Source organism: Lagopus leucura, unplaced genomic scaffold (assembly GCF_019238085.1).
Source record: "Lagopus leucura isolate 7727_CA_CO unplaced genomic scaffold, USGS_WTPT01 Super-Scaffold_100009, whole genome shotgun sequence".
NCBI lineage: Eukaryota > Metazoa > Chordata > Aves > Galliformes > Phasianidae > Lagopus > Lagopus leucura.
In genome coordinates, this window is record NW_024962266.1 from 25,868,868 (window position 1) to 25,888,143 (window position 19,276).

At 40.2% G+C, this 19,276-nt stretch overlaps 1 protein-coding gene across 8 annotated transcripts in view; it reads left to right on the top strand.

Annotated features, from left to right (window-relative positions):
- FGGY (FGGY carbohydrate kinase domain containing) overlaps window positions 1-19,276 on the top strand; it is a 276,519-nt gene that overhangs the window by 228,559 nt on the left and 28,684 nt on the right. For 6 of the 8 annotated variants that reach the window (XM_042873303.1, XM_042873305.1, XM_042873306.1 and 3 more), the window contains 5 exons: window positions 6,021-6,128; window positions 8,630-8,691; window positions 12,825-12,972; window positions 14,578-14,652; window positions 18,178-18,298. In XM_042873303.1, the coding sequence (XP_042729237.1) occupies window positions 6,021-6,128; window positions 8,630-8,691; window positions 12,825-12,972; window positions 14,578-14,652; window positions 18,178-18,298 (514 nt within the window). The remainder of the gene's footprint in view (window positions 1-6,020; window positions 6,129-8,629; window positions 8,692-12,824; window positions 12,973-14,577; window positions 14,653-18,177; window positions 18,299-19,276) is intronic. The other 2 variants (XM_042873310.1, XM_042873309.1) reach the window with 2 other exon arrangements.

Sequence of the window (19,276 nt, forward strand, 5' to 3'; positions counted from 1 at the left end):
TGAATTTGAACCCGAAACCTAGAAATGAAACATTCTTGGGTTTCCCTTTGAATTCTCTCTTTTTTTTTTTTTTAATTAATCTCATTCTTTGTCAGAAAGTTGTGGCCAAATGGCTGTTTAAGACCCATCTGTCAGCAGAAGCAAAATGATGCAGTTTTCTTAATACAGGATTTAATGCGTCAATGTAAAACCCCTGCATTGGATGAAGATCAGTATTCTTAATCTACAGTAAGATGAAGTTTGGAAGTTAAAAGTCAGCAAAGAATTTAATGAAAGCATTTGACCTGTCGATGATCAAAATCCAGACCTGTAAAGAGCATTCATTTGTTGGTGACTGATACAGTGCTGTGCCTTGTTTCTTACCCTATTCTCCTTTAGTGTCTTAGATTTCTTTTTCATACCTGCCTTAGCATAACGAAGGCAGCTGTTCTGAATTTCTGGCTATGGAAACTGATAAGTGAAATGATTTTGAAACAACTTTTCTGAATTAGCTTCTCATTATTAAGCCCTTACTTTAAATAATTAGTGACAGTAGAATGCAAGTTTAATTTGGCCGTTATAGGTCACGAATAGTTTAATTTTTGTCCCTGCATGCTGTACTGCAAGTTAATAGAGAATCTTATGGCTGAAATCACAGGCACAATATTCAAAAAAGAAAAGACACTGAAAGGCTTGTGTATTTAGCAGCATACCCTGTTAATACAAAGATTTGCTTTTCAAGTAATAGCCAGGTCCTTCAACAATGTTGTCATTAGGAATTTTTTTTAAGCTATTAGGAGTTTTTTGTAAGCATATAACAGCAACAGAAGGTGTCATCTAAGGAAGAAAATTGTGTTGGAATTCATGCTTCCATAAAACTGCTCTCTCCGGCAGGGCCTGTTTTATTTTATCTTGTTCTGATTACTGTAACATTTACGCAGAACTGATGAGGAAACACAAGCATGTGCCCAGTCATTATGGCTAGTCTAGCAAAACAAAACTAAGTCAAATAAATCTTGCTTTTTGTCTTGCTAATTTCATGGAATAGCCACGTGCCTTGGTGATTCTTTTGTGAAGGTCTGTGTTCTGTTCCATTTTCTGTCCCAAATGACATTTGGGAAAGTTAAACTTAGTTTGGATTAAATGTTGTCATTTTCATTATCTTACATTAGCAGTAAGTTAGATGTAGGTAGTAAGCAGTGGTTTTTTAACCCATCTTTTTCAATAGAATTTTTTTTTTTTTTTGAGGGAGTGGCAAGTGGGGGAGGAATAAACCAAATATGCTTCTACCCTTGTACTGCTGCCATTTGAACAGGTTCCTTCGTTCTTTAGCTTAGTTCCATATAGCATTATCTCTTTTAAAGATATATTTCTTTATTATTTCTTTATATATATATATATATATAATATTTATTTTATTTATTATTATATATATTTTATTTATTATATATATATATTTTTATATATATATATATTTCTTTATATTTTCTATATTAGCTGCCAGACGTGCTGGTGATGCGTTCTTAGATCTCAGATCGGTTGACATTGATTTTCCTAGCACACACCAATGTAGAAATCTGGTCTGTAACTCATCCAAATGGTCTATTCATAACAAAAAGTGCCTTCTGGCAGTTGCACTGCAGCTGAATACTATTAAACTGAATTCATCATTTGTTTCTGATTGCTCTATATGTTTACATATCTTACATATTAGTACGATCTTTTTTAGAGCACACACTGAGGTTAAGTCCTCCCAGGCAGAACCTCTTCCTCCTTATTTGCCCTTTCAGATGTTGAACTTCTCTTTTTCCATTAAAATGAATGGAAACTTTGAAACTTCTTAATGCTTTCCTGTACCGAAACGAAGGGTAAGATATAGCAGTGCACATGGTCAGTGGGCTTGGTGATGAGGGGTTGGCAATTGCACTTGATGATCTTAATGGTCTTTTCCAACCTTTACGATCCTGTATTGGGGAGATGTGAAAGGTGACGTTTTCCTGCACAAAAGAATTCTTCCCCATCCAATGCCAGATGAACTGTGGGGTACAGTTATGGAGTAAAATAATTCCATAAGTAAACACTGTGGGGCAATAGTCTGTGGGAATAGGATCAAATGCTTCTCATCTCCTGTGTTCAATTGCCTGCTGCAGTAATTGTTGTGCAGAGAGCATTCTGACACCCAGCAGGGGGCAAGTAACTTGACCCTCTGTGTTTCAGTTTCTCTATATGTAAAAAATAATAAACAGTAACATGTCTCACAATAGGAGCGTGTTGCAGGGTGGATTTAAGTTAAATAGAAGGAAGAAAATATGAAGCTTCTTTTGAACATGTATTTTAACTTTCAAAGAAGGATGTCATCTCTTATTTGCTTTAAAAATAAAAATCAATTGCCCAGAGATCTAAAACAGATGTTGTTTTCTACTAAAAAGATTAAGGATTCTCTTAAGCTCATTAAAGGAATAAAGTGACACCACAATGATCCATCTGTATCATCATAAGTATGTCTGAAGGCAATAGAAAACTCCAAAAAGGTCCCTTCCAGCCCCTGTGATTCTGTGACATGGTATTAGTGGCACAAGAATAACTGAGTCTGGCACCCTGTGCTTGTCTTCTGAGTTCTGTGGCACACTTTTTCTCCAACCTTATGCTTATGTGTACTCGTGTTTTAGTGGGGTTGAGTGGTATGTATACTCAGGCAGAATTTAGAATTTACAATGAAAATACAAACACCAGCTGCTGCATGGCTTGAAAAATTCAAGCATCCGAGTCATATCAAGGAGGGGAAATGGAAGCTGTTTGCTGTCTTTTATACATGTATCTGCAGAACAGTGTTCACCATTTCTTCTCGAAGAGCATGTGCCTGATTTTGGGAGTTCATTACTGCACTTCTTATCAATAACCAGGCACAACTGACCTAGAATTAACCTACCTGCCGGATGGCTGCAAAATGTGGATTGAATTGTTGAAGTGAAGGTAGAAAAAAAAAAATAAAAAAAAAACTAATCAAATTGAGCAATGCCACATACAGTGTTAATAAATCCCAGCATGCTAGCCGGTGTTCTTTACTTTGGAGAATTACTGCAACTGAAAAATAATGATAACCTGGTATCCCACCTGTTACATCCATCCATCCATCAGTGTGGAGCTCTCTTGTTTGCTCTGTATGGGTGCTGAAAATTTGCTGGAATATATACAAACTACTTCAGTAGTAAAATGATAGGAAAGTCTCAGTGCAATTTGTGAAAAGCCAGCATGGCAATAGACTGTCCTGGCAAATGCCTGTGGGTGTCCAAAATGCCACGCCAGTATGAGCTCCAGGGACACTTTGGTCCTTTAATCAATCTAAACCCTTTAGTTTTATCAGGCATGCAGGACGACTTGATAAATGGTGGAGTAAGGACAGAAGAAAGATAGATGTATCTACATATCTATATAATGTATTTAAACTGTTGTCCTTCTCTATGTTTGTGACTTCCCATGTATTCATAACGCACCTTTGTGCCTCAAACATCCTTAGAGTATTTGGTCTCTTCCCACTGTGCAACAGTGTGTTTAGAGGAGGCTTCAAACAAGCAGACCCTTCTGCCCTGAAGGTCCCTTCCTACCTACAGTAAGGTGTGCTGTGCCAATGCCTTGGGTTGGAAGGGACCCCAAGGATCATTGCGTTCCAACCCCCTGCCACGTAAATGAGACAGGATGCTGGGGTTCTCAGTGTGCTCCCATCATCAGTTTGGAGCAGATAACATTTGGCAATTTTGATCTTGTGCTGTCTGTGTTCTCAGTAAAGCTGGCAATGTGGCATTGGTGTAAAGATCAGTTTATTTTAGGTTTCTACGTTTTAGAAACATTTAGCCAATGCTTTTTGTTGCACTTCTTTTTGTTAGTGAAATTGTAAGAGAAGGCTTGCCCCACAGAGGTGTTGAAAACCCAAGGCTGCATTAATTTGTAGTTTTAAGAGAAAACAAAACAAAACCAAATGTCTTTGCAATGTTTTTGACGTAGCTTTGTCCACTTGGAGTCATAAATGCCTTTTTAAATTCAGTGCAGCTATTCTTGCTCTTTAATGGGTTTAGTCAGCCAAAACGTTACGCAGACGCACAGACACATGTGCAGGCATACCTCTTTAGTGAAAGTAAGTCAGTGTCCTATGGCTGATAGGGGGGATTGAGCAGAATTCTCTTCTTATTTAGATGCGTTCCAAAGAGAAATGAGGATAGCTTGAAACTGTCATGATGTATTTGGAGCAACCAGTCTTTGCTGCTTTGTTTTTCTACTTTATTTCACGACGAGAATCAGCTGTAATGTCAGACGATGGCTAAAGCAGACTATTGTTTGTGCAGAACCCTCCCTGCTGCTGGTATATTTACTAAACATGTGTGATACACAAATGCCAGTAAACTGCATCATCCAGCATATTCCCCAGTTGCCAGCAAAAACTGTCTTTAAAGTTTGGCCTGTTTAAATATACAGAGAATGTGCATTGAGTGGAACAGAAACAGAGCTGAATTTTTGTTTACTGTTCCTTGAAGCTATTTGGATGTGAAATCCTGGTGTTATTGAAATCAACAGCAATCCACAAGCATCCTTCAATGGGTGCAGAGCTTTTCTAACACAGAACAAGCTCTAAATACAAAAAAGCATTGTCCCATTGACTGAGACCTTTCTTAATTTTTGTTTCTGTGTTGCAAACGTGCAGACTCAACATTGTTAGGGAATTCTTGTTTCCTCCTCTTGGGGCATTTCCTACCTTCTAGAGAACAGCAGCTGCAGATTTACTTCATTAACGCAGCTTAGTGGGCAGTGCATTCATGCACCATCTGATGGTGTAGAACTGTACTGCCATCTTATTTTCCCATTGAATTTATGGCTGCATGTACCTTGAACGTCTCAACCTGTTGGTTCTGGAAGAGGTGATGTGAATCATTCTCCAAATGAGAGGACAGGTCATCTATCTATGGCAATGGATGAGCTGTCTTCTCCAGTCCCTACTGCAGGAGTAAGTCATGTTCAAACAGTGCAGAATGCTCAGCTAGCTGCTATGGCAATTTACTGCTGATTTGTAGCATGTACTACATTCTGTGCCTTGCTTGCTAGCTTGTCATACCTCCTTACCTTTCTTTCTGCACTCAAAAGAAAGTATAGAAAGTTTATCTAGTCTATTGACAGCTTTAGTAAGAGGAAGGAAAGTGCCCTCCACCCTTATAAACTGGTAATTGGCATCTTTTGAAGCAGAGAAAGGAAATGAAAGTGTGTCCCACATCCTGACTGATCTATCCACTGAAGTGCTGTGCAGGGACAGGACATCACTGTAGATATGGATGATCTATTAGTTCATGAAAGAGAGTGCTGCCTTGACGTAAGGATTCACAGAGGGAAGGAAAGTTTTCTGTAATTAAGTTAATTAAGCCTAAATAAATAGGGAACCTGAAGCTGACCCAGGCACGTGTTTCCTGTTGACTTGGGACAAGCAACTCCCTGCCATCCAGGCCAGGTTTGCAGTTTCCACACAAGGAATCTGACTGGGAACGGTCAGCTGGGTTTCCCTTTGATTCTCAGCTATAAAAACACACAGGATGAGTGCTCTGTAAGCACTGCTGCCTGGCCAGGTTAGCTGTGTTTTCTGCTGATAATCAAGCACAGAATGTTTTATCCAAATGCTCATTTTAACTAGAGTGTTTTTCTGAAGGAGCAAAGCACTTTCCTTCTCCATATGAAATACAGTTCTTATTTGTGAAAGTTCATTCTTTGGTGTGGCCAGGCCTGTGGCCAGGCCCAGCTGCTGTGTAAATGGGTGTGAGTGGGAGAAATAGGAGTTAGGCAGTCAGTAGCTGCAGCTGTATCATGTCATCTGAAAATGATGCAAATGGGGAACATATTTCTCCTTCATTCTCCTCAGAGTAAATCTCCACCTACACATTTTTGCTGATGATGGTAACTTCAGTGGAGGAGCACAAATCAATATTGGATTGTGACAGCTGCCAAACATTAGCTGAGAAGCACCTACTTCAACAGGTCACTGAGGCTATTTCTTACTTTTCCAGATCAGTGAAACACCCATTTTTGTTCCTGGTGTTTGGGGACCTTATTTCTCTGCCATGGTACCTGGATTGTGGCTGAATGAAGGAGGTCAAAGTGCTACAGGGAAGCTGGTAAGTGTACAGAAGCACAGAGCTTGAGATGGGAGCTGACTGCAATCATCTGAGATAGCTTCACTGCCAATTCAGCCAGAGCTGTGCCTAAAGCATCCTTGTAAGATCAGAGCAGAAAGCAGTAAACAATTAGTTGATTGTTATGCCCTTACAGCCTGTTCATTTCCATTCTGCTAGGGGATTATATGTGGGGCGGAGCTCTAAGGGCATGCAGTCCTTTCTTGATAATTGCAGTGATGATTTTTATAATTCTACAGGCAAGTAAGCTTTCATACTTTGTAGTAGCAAGAGGGTGAGGTAGGCTTTGAGATGAGGAAATGTACACATGAGGTCAAGAAGACCTCAGTGAGTGCTTCTGTGTTTCTCCATGTGTCTCTCTGCTCAATCAATATGATCTGCCTTTAGTGGCAAGGTGCCAAATTCCTAGTGAGGAACCACAGGAAACAGGGCCTGGTCCTGCAAGGACAAGCTCTAAGCTCCAAACATACAGGTGGGTTTGGCTTTGTGCAAATTGCAGCCGTAATTGCTGTCTTACTCAGACTTAGCACCACCCATGTTTTTAAAATCCTCGTGATCGATGCACGTGTCCTGGAAGTAGCAGAGTTGGGCATCACCACATTTATGCATTCCATATGAAACAATCACAGTACAAGGAACAGAAATAATCCGGGATCAGGAAGCCCAGATACACCTTGAGTGGTGAGCTGTGACTTGATGTTCCCTCGTGTGTGCAGTCCTTGGCCTCGTGAACCTTTGGTTCCTGTCTGTACACTCAGTGGGACACTCAGCACTCTTCCCCAACTGCACCTCCAGTTCCCATCCCAGGCCTGCTCTGAGCCTTGTGCATAAATCACTCTTGCAGCAGGTGGGATGTGTGTGTTACATTTTTCAGGTCAAGACAAGGGTGGAACCAAAGCATCCCATTTTACAGGTAACAGCTACAGCCAGAAGTAAGATTTAATTATCACTCACAACAACACCACTTCAAAGGGAAAATGGTAAATCTTGTGCATACTTCATAAAAACAGTTTTGAGAGAAGTCTCTGTGTGCTTAACGCAAAGTGGGTGGAGACATTTAACCGAGCCCAGGAGAGGATACAGCAAATCACATGTGTTTTGTTGGCTGCCTCATGGGGGTTTATCTGGAAGATGATTTGAAAGATCCTTTTCAGTCACTGCTGGATTCCATTCCGGTACCAGAGGACAAGGTGTTCCTCAGTCATTTAAGAAAATGCTGCAAAACCTATGTGCTTGTTAGGGACACTTAGCAAAGGTCAACTGAGAGTAAATAAAGGTATATTACAAAAGCTATCTTATTAGAACATTCTTAGAATATTTAGTGCCATTTTGTGGAGGTTGCACATACAGGAAGACATGGTTTATGTGTAAAGTGGTGTGGAAGATAGATTGCATTCACTATCATTATGGTTTTAAAGCTGTAGTTGTATTCAGGACATTTAAATATCTAACTTCATTCTAACAGTAACACTTCTGTTTAAAGCTTTTTCATAACAGGTATATATATGATATTTATCTATAGATGTATTTCTGGATTTATGAGTTGTTCCTATGTTCTAGGTGACTATTAATATTGCAATTAGGTCAGAGCTTTGTTCTAATGCATGTTTGAGTTTTGTGTTTGATGTAAATCTCAGAAAGAACAGACGTGTGTTATTTTTATTCCTGTGTTCTGATGTATATGCTTCATTATAAAGGTTTCTCTACACTGATTACGGTCTAGACACAGACTGTGAAAAATACAATACATAATGTGTTTTACAGCCAATATATACTGCCAAATGCAGTCTGTGCTCTTGAGTAGCTCTAGTTTTGCCTCCTTACTTTTTACTGTCACTTCAAGAGGCCGCAAAACACTGATTCTACTTGATACTTCATTATGTGAGTAATGGTAGTCGCTGTGATGTGAAAAGGCTGGATGATTTATAAATACAGCACGAACAGAACCAGTATTCAGCTTTTTTTTTTTCTTTAAGCAATAATTGCTTGTCAGAGGAAACATTTTGTTTCCTGCAATGAACATATGGAGCACTTATCCAGATGACAACACACCTTGTGTTTTATTGTAATGGTATGATATAGAATGACGTAGGGATTCGAGCCAAGAAGATGCTCCTGGTAGAGTTCCAATGAAAGCATGCGTGCAATTGAGTGGGAAAGATTAGAGGTTGTACTCTCAAGTATTGCTGGGCAGGAAAAACTTCCATCCTTTTGGTGTTACTCTTCTGACTGAGGCACTGCATGCTCAGCATATTGCCTTGCTTGGTGCGTTGCTTTTTGTTACCATTTTAAAGCAAAATCTTGAATCCTGGAATGTCAGTGGGAGTTTGGCCATTGGCTTCACTTGGGTTGGGACTTTACACCTCATGAGTAACTTAAAAGCTCCCTTGTCTTTTTAAAGTTAGGAAACTGCATTGCTCCTTTCCAGGACTGAATTTTAAGGATACAATCATTCAAAAAAATGTTGCTTTCCTCTTTTTCAGATAGAGCATGTGGTCCAAGGCCATGTTGCCTTCCCGGAATTACAATCCAAAGCTGCAGCCAGGTCACTGTTCTAATTTCTTCATCACATGCCTGCCTTATCAGCTGACATATTGTATCCCCAGCACTGAGATATCGCTCTGCTGTGTATATTCTGGAACATGGGAATCAACAGAGCAACAGTGGATTGGAAGTATTTACAAAGGCTTTTCAGGTGGTTGTTCAGAGAGGAAAGCTTTAATCTCCTCTCAGATATTTTGAGGGTAGCTAGATGGTGATACCAGCTTCACCAGCTTCCTGCTTTTCAGCCTGTTTTACCCAACCCAGCATATTGGTACCATAGCATCAGCCCTGTTCAGCTAAGCTGTGCGCCTTAGGCTAACGATGTCTTAATTTGTAGGTGATCTATTGAGCTCCAGGGGTGAAATAGAGCTAAATTAGGAATATATTATGCAATATTTTTGGAACAAACATCTAAAGGAAGGTATAACCACTGTATGGAACTCCTATGTGACAGCACAAATAGAACATAGAAAGCCAGGATACATTTTCAGACAAAACTTAAGATGTGGGAGTGTATTGCTGGTAATTCCAGGATTCCTTGAGCATGCAGATATGAGAGATGTCGAATTTTAGTTTGATCTACTTTGGAAGTGGATGAGGACCACTTCCATCAGATCTGAATTTTCTAAGACCAACTTAGCTGAACAGTAAAGTACATTGGATGAAAAATTAGTTATCCTAATTATTTTTTCACCTCCTTGGATTAAAGACAGAAACAGTGAATCTGTCCTTTAATCTCCAGCTTATCACTCTGGTGTAAATGGCAAGGGCCAGTCCTGAGAGATGTACTAGAATTCATTCAGTTACAGTTAGTCCTCCCTGGGGGGATACAGCTACCTGGTTTCTCTGGATGACCCTTTCATAGTTTTTAATGTTAAATGGCTTAATTATTTGCTGAGACCTTGACCAGAATTCCCAGAAACCTATTGGACTTCCTTCAATATGGAATAGATTCACGCTTCCTAGAATTCTCTTTGTTGTTCTTTAAGAAAGAAAATCAGGAAACAAACGCATCTTTGTGTTTGGAATAAGGACTGATCTTTACTGCTTGGGTTTTTTTCAAGATTTTGGCTTCCAATCCATCTTTTCCCCATGCCCCCATGTGAAGCATAAGCTTAAGACAAAGAATGAGTTTGATCTCTGATGACTTTTTCTGTGTCTTGTTAAAGTGAGTATGCAGCAGCTTGCTTGTCCATACTAGGTGTGGTAGTGTACTGACCAGAACTAATTTCGTAGAGCTAAAAGTTTGGATTGTGATCTGGATAGGACACTAAATACAGAATATTGGGAACAGAACTCCACATATACTGTGGATATGGTGTCATAAACATGTGATATCAAAAATCTGTGCCTTTTACTTGCTGCCTACTTCTGCCTTCCCAAGCCTGTCCTTTCCTCTCCATCTAGCAGCGCTGCTCATAAGTAGGTTCAGCAGTGTCAAACTGCCTGCTGAGCAGCTGGTCTCAGAAGCTTCACTTTTCAGATTTTTGTTCCTTTGCATCCACCAGCAGTGAGACTTTGCATGCTGCACTTACCACTATTCCAGCTGATTTGTGGTAGCTTGTTAGGGCATGTGTGGCTTAAATGGGCTTGCCAGAAACCAGCTCCTGCTGACCACTTGTGCAGCCTTCCCAGCCTTATTCCCATGTTCTCTTTTCCCTTCTCTTACTGGAAGTGAAGAGGTTGAGTTGCATGAGGGCTGTCCTAACAGCTGCAAATTTAGCCTTTGGTCTGACCCATAGATGTACTCTGAACAACATGCTCCTTTTTTCATACAGTTCATGAGTTGCAGAAATCACTGTAGGAGACATCACATTTGGTGTTCAGCCTCTTTATTGTGTGGGTCTGACATCTAGCCATCACAATATGGTAAAACCCACTCTGTGTAGTCTAGGGTAGGAGATCAAAGAACATCATTTATGATTTTAAGTCTGAATACTTAGCTTCCTGGTATCACAGTTCCAAATCCCCTGGTGGAAGAAGTATGTTTGCCATCAAAGATTCCATGCTCATTGGTGCTTTGCAAAGAGGTATTATTTTAGGACAGAATTGCTTTTCCTTTGCTTCTCAATGCCATTTCTCCATCTAAAGACATGGCTCCTGAGGTGGGGGGGGGAAAGCAATGAAGTAACACACACATCATCTGTCAGCTCTTCTGCGACCATTCAAGCAGAATACAATCATAGTATTTGACAGTTTGCTATACCTGCATATTTTTATAGCCTTATTTCAAGTTTAGAAATGGAAAATTTTTCCATTTTTTTCTCAAAAATTCAGACTGACATCTTCTAGATTCCTAAACAGATTAACTACCAAACTCTTGTTGCTTTCTGAAATCCTCTCCTCACTAAGGACATCCTGAGCAAACTCATGTTCAATTCTTATTCTCCACTTTCAGCATTGTTCGTTTTTATTAGCTTGTGCTTAGCTCTGCAAACCAGATCCAGCTGCTACTGATAGCTTCACATGGAACTGGATAGAAAAAGCTCCAGAGAGCTCATGCTGTAACATTACGTCCAGCAGAGGTTTGGTACAAACTGGAACTGGCAGAAGTTTGAAGGATTTTGCCAATCGCTCACACTCACATCTTGTACAGACAAAAAAGAGGAAAAGCTGTGAAAAAAAAAGCATAATGCCAAGGTGATCTGGGTGTTAACGTATCTGGGTGAGCTCCAGCTTCTTTTGTGCAGTCTTCTGTCAGGGGGGTACGAACAGCTGATCCCTGCAAGAGTGGTCAAGCAGCACAGAGATCAGATAGAAGCTGAGATGTCTGCCTGGTAGATTTCTGGATGAGTGAAGCTTTCTTTTCTTCTTCTTCCCACCATCAAAGCGTGATTTAGCCTGGAAATACAATGACTTTGTGTTTAAGGTGTGCTGCTTACCTACAAGTAAGTTTTAGAGATGTAGAATACAGGGCCACTTCTGCAAGGGAGGGGGGAAGGGGAATGGTGACCTCAAAATTACCATAATTCAGGTCCAGGAAGACACACAAAGCACATTTAAAAGTATGTGAATAATGATGTGAATTAGTTATTTTAATGTCTTCCAAGTGTACTTCATTTTGAATGATATCCTCTGATAGCATACACATGGTAAGGTATAATTGAAAAAACATGCAGCTGAATGGTTGAATGCAAAGTATAAATATACAGCTGCTAGCAGGTCAGAAGTCAAACTAGTAAAGCATATGCCAAATTCCCTTAGGGATCTCATTAGTGTGTGATTGAATATACATGTAGAGGCTAAGTGAATATCACTGTTTGGGTCTATAGTGGATGAGACAATGACTAATCAATTGTAATTAGGGTTACATGCTATTATTGACCCACATGTCTAGAATTAAATGCCCCACTTGGAGATTTCCAAGGGGTTGAAAAATATATATGAATCTGTTTATGATATTATGAGTCTTTGAAAAAGTATTCTGAGCATAATTGCAACATTTTTTAAATGGAATGTCACTGGAGCTATTGGAAGCCAAAGCACTGAAGAATTCACTGTTAGACCAAAGATCACCGTTGGTCCAAGAAAATGTCTGTTGGATATTGTGGAGCTGGGTGTATCTGAACTGAGATGCAAGCGTGTTTAGGCCCATGTTCGGCTCCTCCCTAAAATAGCAGCCACTTGCTTTCTCTCCTCCACCCTCAGTGCTACATTTTAATCATAACACATATTGAAATAATTATGGTTTAAAAAAGGAAAGCTGAAAGTGCTATTGATTAATCAGAGAAATTGTCTAACTGCTGGAAAGGAATTTTCATTTCTCTCTGGAATCCTCCTCGTTCTTCTCTCTCGGCTTTCTTTCCTCCAGCTTTCCCTTTCACCGTGTCAGCACCTTGCTGTTAGAGACAAGCATCATCAAACCCCAAAGTACCCAACAGCTTTGGCTCAATTAGGGACCCATAGGAAGCAGTTTGCAGGCTCACGATCACAAACTTCCAGCTCTCGTCCTGCAGAACTGAGGCATGCAGATAGGCATCCCCACTGCTGCACAGTGCGGTGCTTCTCCCTCTTTGTTTTACTTCTGGGATTTGGGATTCTTTGTTGGGTTTTTCTGCTTTTGATAGTAGTACAAATGTTTTATGTTTGATGAATAACCTCCCCCACTCATTTTCCGACTTGTTTTTCTTCTAGTGCTCAAAGTATATATACATACTTGAACAGTCACCTGGATCTGATTAAGAAATCCTTGCCTGTGGGTTTCCTCACTGTTGATTTACATGTTTGGCCAGATTTCCATGGAAACAGATCTCCCTTAACAGATCTGACACTAAAGGGCATGGTAAGAAACAGCCTGTCTTTGCAAAAAGGTCAATACAGGGTAAAAAAAAAAAAAAAACAAAAAAAAAAACTTGGAAGGAGATTTAATTTTGAACATACTCCTTAGCTATTTAAACTGTCCCATAGGATTTGGGTTTCTTGCTGCATTTTGAAGTGTGCTAAAGTTTCAGTAGAAAACCAGAGATCGTTATAGTTCAGATATCATTACAACCACATTTGTTTCCTAAAAATAAGGAAAGTGTACATCTCCCAGGAACCTTCCTAGAACTTACACTTCAGAACTCTGTTAGCAGCGCCCACAGTTGTCATTAGCTCACCTGTCTGCCTAATTTTGCATCTCAGCACAAATTAGAGTATGTCTATGTGGGAAAGGAATGAAACAAACGCAGATAAATGTTTGGTAAATGAACTGTATTATAATTGTTGGGTGTTAAATCTCAACAGAAACTAAAGGCTCCTCTGCTTATTGTTAAAAATGGCCGTAGATGCTGTCGTGCATGGAAACATGCAGTCATGGTGCTTCATAGGTCTTTGTTCAAAGCTGGATGTGGTCTGATGCTTGCTTCTAGTTTTAAAAATGCTACTTTCGGAACTCACAGGGCTTGAAGTACTGTGTTCTGCACAAGGAAATTTTCAGAGCATTGCAGTGTGGAACCAGAAAGCAGCTTTTGGAAGCTCACCAGAGATGCTCTGTTGGGGACCTTTTTCAGCCCATCTTTAAAGATTTGGATGATTATTTCTCTTCATGGTTGCTGACTGGATAGCTAGCAGGCCAGATGCAATTGTGCAGGGCTGGAAAGCTATCAGAAAGGTATCATTTGATGATATCAAAATACCTCAGGAGTAAGACAAAAATTTACTTCAAAGTGGCATCGTGTTCTTGTAATGAATACCTCAAGCTACTCACCAGCACCAAAATCTGCTGTGCGTGAGTCTGAGGTAGGAAAGGGAGTTGTAAGCACCACCACACATTTAAACCACAAACAGAGGAAGCATCAAAAAATAGGTTACTTATCTGCAGAGTTCCACTAATCCCTATATGATTTTATGAAAGAATTCTACACTGCAGCAGATTCAGATTTTCCCTTGGTATGAGAGCTGTATGCAAACAGTGGTAATAGCAGTCATTTTCTCTGCTGGTGCTCACATCTGGCCTATGTTGATATTAACTCAGAGTAACTACAGTACGGTATTTATTTATTTCAGAGTAATGAAGGCGAAGGTGTAGTCTTTAATTATTAATTGTCTTTCAGTGTTATGGCACTTGGAAGTGAGAAGTGCTTTCAAAAACTTGTTTTTATGTGATAACATTTTCATATTATTACATAAAATACATTCACAGGCAATGTCTGAGTCATAGCATAAAACTGTCAGAGTTAATCTATCTCTAATCTCACAGTATATGCTGCTTGTTCTTTATTTCTTTGCAAGCATAATAACAATTTATGTGGTTCTTCCCTAGATCAAGAATAACATGTTTGACATAACGTTATGTGTACGGCTCACAAAAATAAGACTTAGAATTATCACTTAAACTTGTTACAACAAGAAACCATAGAGTTTTACTTTGGCTGGATTTGTATGCTTTTCTTTGATCTTTGCACAGGTTGTCGGACTGACGCTGTCTCGGGGTCTGGATGAACTTGCCCTTATCTACTTGGCCACGATTCAAGCAATTGCTGTAAGCCATTTTAAGTGCATAAAAGAACAAATGAATTGTCTTGTGTTCTGTGGCAGACTGATCATTCCCCTCCACTAAACAGATTGCTAGTAATAGATGAATTCACTTAATGGACTTCTTAAAGGAGCAAGATACTGTTTACCACGTTGCTGACTACTCCCCGCTGTAGGAAATGGTGTGAAGAATATGTTCCCTAGAAAGATTTCCCCTTATGACAGTTCAGAGCCTTTGTTTCTGGTGCATATGTGAGAAAGAGGCTGATGCTATGAGGGGCAGTGTTGGCATCGTGGGCTGTCTAGAGCGAAGCCGAGATAGCGGAGGCAAAAAAGCACCGACTTTCTTTTAGGAAGGAACTTGCTCTCCCCAAATTTACCTCAACTTCAGACTGTTCCTAAATGCACAGATTTCCCCTCGTTGTGTGATGGGAGAGTCAGAACCACATTGCTGAAGTCTGAGTGGGTCTGTATCTCTACGTACTGAATGAACCACAGCTCATTCCTCTCATGGTCTCCCCATTGGAAGGCAAGCAGTTGTTTTATATATGACAATTGCAATCTGAGGCTGTGTTTCTGTAAAGCAGAGAGACCACCTTTATGAAAATGGCACAGAAGTTTGCTAGCATGCATGGATGGGATATGTGATAGGAATACTTCTGTTTCTGCCCTCGTTTTCTCAGATGAGAGACTTTCCAGAAACCAGGATTTCCAGTTCATGAGAAGTTCTATTTTGACACGAGAACCTGGGTCAAAGGAGTTGTTTTGAAGCACTGGCACAGGGTATCTGCGATGGGGCATGCTATCCCCAGGCGTTCAGTGACTGCAGCTGACATTCCTTTGACATCCTCTTTGTAATTATAAAAAAAACCAGAACTTGTTGAACTTGCAAAACATTAACATGTTGATGAATTGGGGAGTTTTCCTGACAAACCTCTATTTGGCTGGAAAACTTCCAAACTCCTCTACTGGTTAAACAGCAACTTTGCTAGGTTGGGTCAGCCATCTGGGATACAGGGTGGGCGGCTGCTGTAAATTCACTGTGAGCTGTACATGTCGTGTGTTAACCCTCCATCTTCAGCAAATAACTTGGGTCTGGAATGGATGGTTGTCAGTTCTGATCTTTTTTAGGATGTATGTAGCTGGGTTCTACCTGATGTTTCAGTCTAATCCCACAGTTTGAATGAGAATGTGTAGGAGAGTTTAATCGATGCCAGCTACTGATACAACCCTGAAAGAAACTGAAAACTTCCCAGTATCGAACAGGTGCTCAGGTATTGTGCTGTGCTAATGAGGTGGAAACCTTCTCAGCTGGAAATCCTGGGAAAGTCACCTATTATCTCATTGTACAATGCAACTCACGTTTTATTGAAAAACACACATACTGAGTTCAGCTCTGCATTCAGCATTTGTGATCATTAATTGCCTCGATCGTGTGATTTAATATCAAAAGGTCACACAATACTTTTCATTGTAAGTTAACAGAAATTAATTTTTTGGTAAACACTATTCAGGTAGTAGCTGGAAAGCAGGCAGCAGCGGCCTTGGGTTTGATGTGATGTATTTACCAACTGCTGGTGCTGTACCTGGAAATTTTACATTTCCTCCCATGCTCTGCCACTCCCAGGTTAGCTTTGCTTTGCAGAAGCACAGCCCCAGTCCCGTACCATTAACCACTGAAGCAAGACATCCTTAAAGCTAAGTAAAAGTCCCGTACAAAGTGTAGGCCTGCCTGCAGAATGTTAATCTCTGGTTTTCTTTTCAGCAGGAGACGCTTTTTTTCTTTTCATATAAAATTTGCATTTCAAGCCCCTCCATTTGCATTTTCTCCAATCCAGAATTAAATTAGTTCCCCCCCCCGACCCACAGTGAAATAAGTCAGGCTTTAATTTAAATTGCTCTGTGAATACAATTTTCCAGGCAGGTAAACACAAAATAATTTTCACAGCGTGTCCTTTCTCAGGATCTTTGGCATGTGTACGTTGGGAGACAAGTTGTTCGTACGTTGGAATTTCAGAAGTAGTGAAAGAGAAAATCCTTCTGACCATTCACTGCAAAACGCGATGCGCCAGTTGGGCCTGTGAGAACAGAGATCCAGCCGTGGCCATCGAGCCCGGTCAGAGGAGACAGATTTTCTCAAGTAGTTTTTTGGGTTTTTTTTCCATAAATAATTTGGAAATGAGCTCTCTGTGTCAATAGGGAAGTGATGGATTTAGTCAGCTGCGTTGCGGCTGCTGAAGTTCCTCATAACCGCTTGCCTTAATACTCAAAAATACATCTGAAGACCTGTCCAGGATTGTGCCAGTCACAGCACATGGCTCAATCTGCAGAAAGTCTGCTAGTTTCTGTTTTAGTGGAGTCTATTTGCAGAGGGCTTTATTGCAGGCAGCAGACCTCTTAGTGAACCCGCAGCAAAGCATGAAGAAAACATAAATAACAGTTTGTCAGAACGGGACCAGATTGTGTTTGGTGGGGAGTTTGCCTAAGAACGGTCAGCTTGGGTTGAAGTTTTGACTTGGATTTGGTATTTTGTCAAGTTTGTACTTCAGAATTAACTTCCAGGGTATTATAATGAGCTGGGAATTCAGGGGGACAGACGGTCAGTGAAACTGGAAGAGAAAACAGAGAGGGCTGGCTTCAATGGCAAGCAGGGGCAGCACAAAGAGGGAAGATTTTTTATTGGCAACCTGTTTGCTTTTGTCATTTACAGAACACTGACCTGTTCTAATATGAGCTTCTGAGAATAAAGACTTTGAAATGAAAAGTTTAAAAATATACCCACATTTTAGACATGTTTCAATTAATCCAGGCATGAAATGGAACATTTTATTTTGTGCAGGGCAAAGGCCAAGAGAAATAGTTAAGCCAATAGAAAATTCCTCAGGTTTTCCTTTTTGCTGAAAAGGCAGAAAGTACAGGTTTATCATTTGCTCCTTTTTTGTTTTATTTTGTTCTGTTTTGCCAGAAATCTCAATACTGAGAGTGATACTGAGATGTATCTGTAGAAAGAAAACAAGAAAACAGGAGTTTTTGGTGGGAGTGTCTTTGACATATAAGGGTTATGGAAACCTTTTCTGTGTCGTGCTGCTCGTGGTCACAAACAGCTGCTTATCACTGCCATCAGTGTAGCTGGTGCCCATTTCTGTCTTCTAGTAATTGCAGTCTTTACCCTTGTAAGTACTTCCCTGCAAGCCCCTTTTTTCCCAGCACTGTAGAGTGGAAGTTACCTTTTCCTGTTTTCAGCCAGCCCAAGGATGCTCACTGCAATGTACTGTGCCTTTGTACTTCCGAATTCTCTGTGCAATCTGCATGATTTTTCTTGTCCTTAATCACAGTACCATTTACTCTTTCAAGCTAAGCCAAGTCTGTACCCTTCTGGTTTACTCCCAGCCCTCGGGTTACTGCTAGGGGCAGGTAGTGTCTCTACATTTCTGTCACACTTTGTAGCACGTTGTTCTTCTGTTCCCGTGGCTGCTCTCTTGTGCTCATCTGTTGAGTTTTTGTTTTTTCTTTTCTTTTTCCCTTTTTCAAGTTAGGAACAAGACATATTTTGGAAGCTATGGAGGCTGCAGGCCATCATATCAACACCCTGTTCCTGTGTGGTGGGCTGAGCAAGAACCCTCTCTTTGTGCAGATGCATGCTGACATTACTGGTAAGCGAGAGGAAGTTTGGGTAAAGGAGTGTCAACTGCTTTATTGTTGTAGGTGGCCAAGTGCCTCGTCTCTGGAAAAATAAATACTTCCTTTACATAGAACTGAATTTTGTTGGTCGGACAAAAATATTGGAATGAAATGTAACTTCCTGCAAGACTGGATTTCCTGAAATTTAAAGGCATTAGAGAATAATACCGAGATGTGGTGCAAATAAAGCTCCATAATTTGTATTGTTAGAAAATGGACTTTTGGAGGATCTTCCAACTTATTTCTAGTTTGTGGATCTTAGCCTAAGATCCACAACTTCCTAAGAAAGTGCAGTAGAATTAATATAAAAGCTGTGTGGAATTTTCAGAACCAGTAGGTGTAAGTTATGTCTGTGATGTTCCTCAGTACCAGATTTATAAAAAGTATTCTAGGCATGATATAAAAATTCTTCCACTTAGTCAGATTATAAGAAGTTAATTTGATGAGGATAATGCGTGGTACGTTTGATGAGTTTGTTTCTACGTCAGATGTGCTTTATTTCTAGTGAAACCTCTGTCAGGTTCGTCCTATTTCAATTTCTGCTCATGCTGGACACACAATGCATTGTAGAGAACAAATCCGTTCTAAATTACCTTTCATATGGTTTAGAGGGCAATTTCTGCATCCCTGCTCCTGCATGATGTTCCATTTAGTTTTGTACAACTACTGATAGATGGAAGGTGCTGGGTTTGTGGCTTCAGTGCTTCTAATCTCTGTTAGCCTGTGTGCACTGCTGTCTTAGCACACTTTTGAGTCAGTTGAATATACTTTTAATAACAGGGAAAAAAATAACAAAATTTAGTTTAAAAGACTTCAGAATAACTGTGAGCAGTATGTGTTTAGAGTGTATATCATGTGAAGACTGTTTGAGCTGTCATGAGCACAGTGATGCTCAGATTTGGGATACTTGGTTGGGCGATCTGTCTTGCCCTAACATCAAACCACATTTC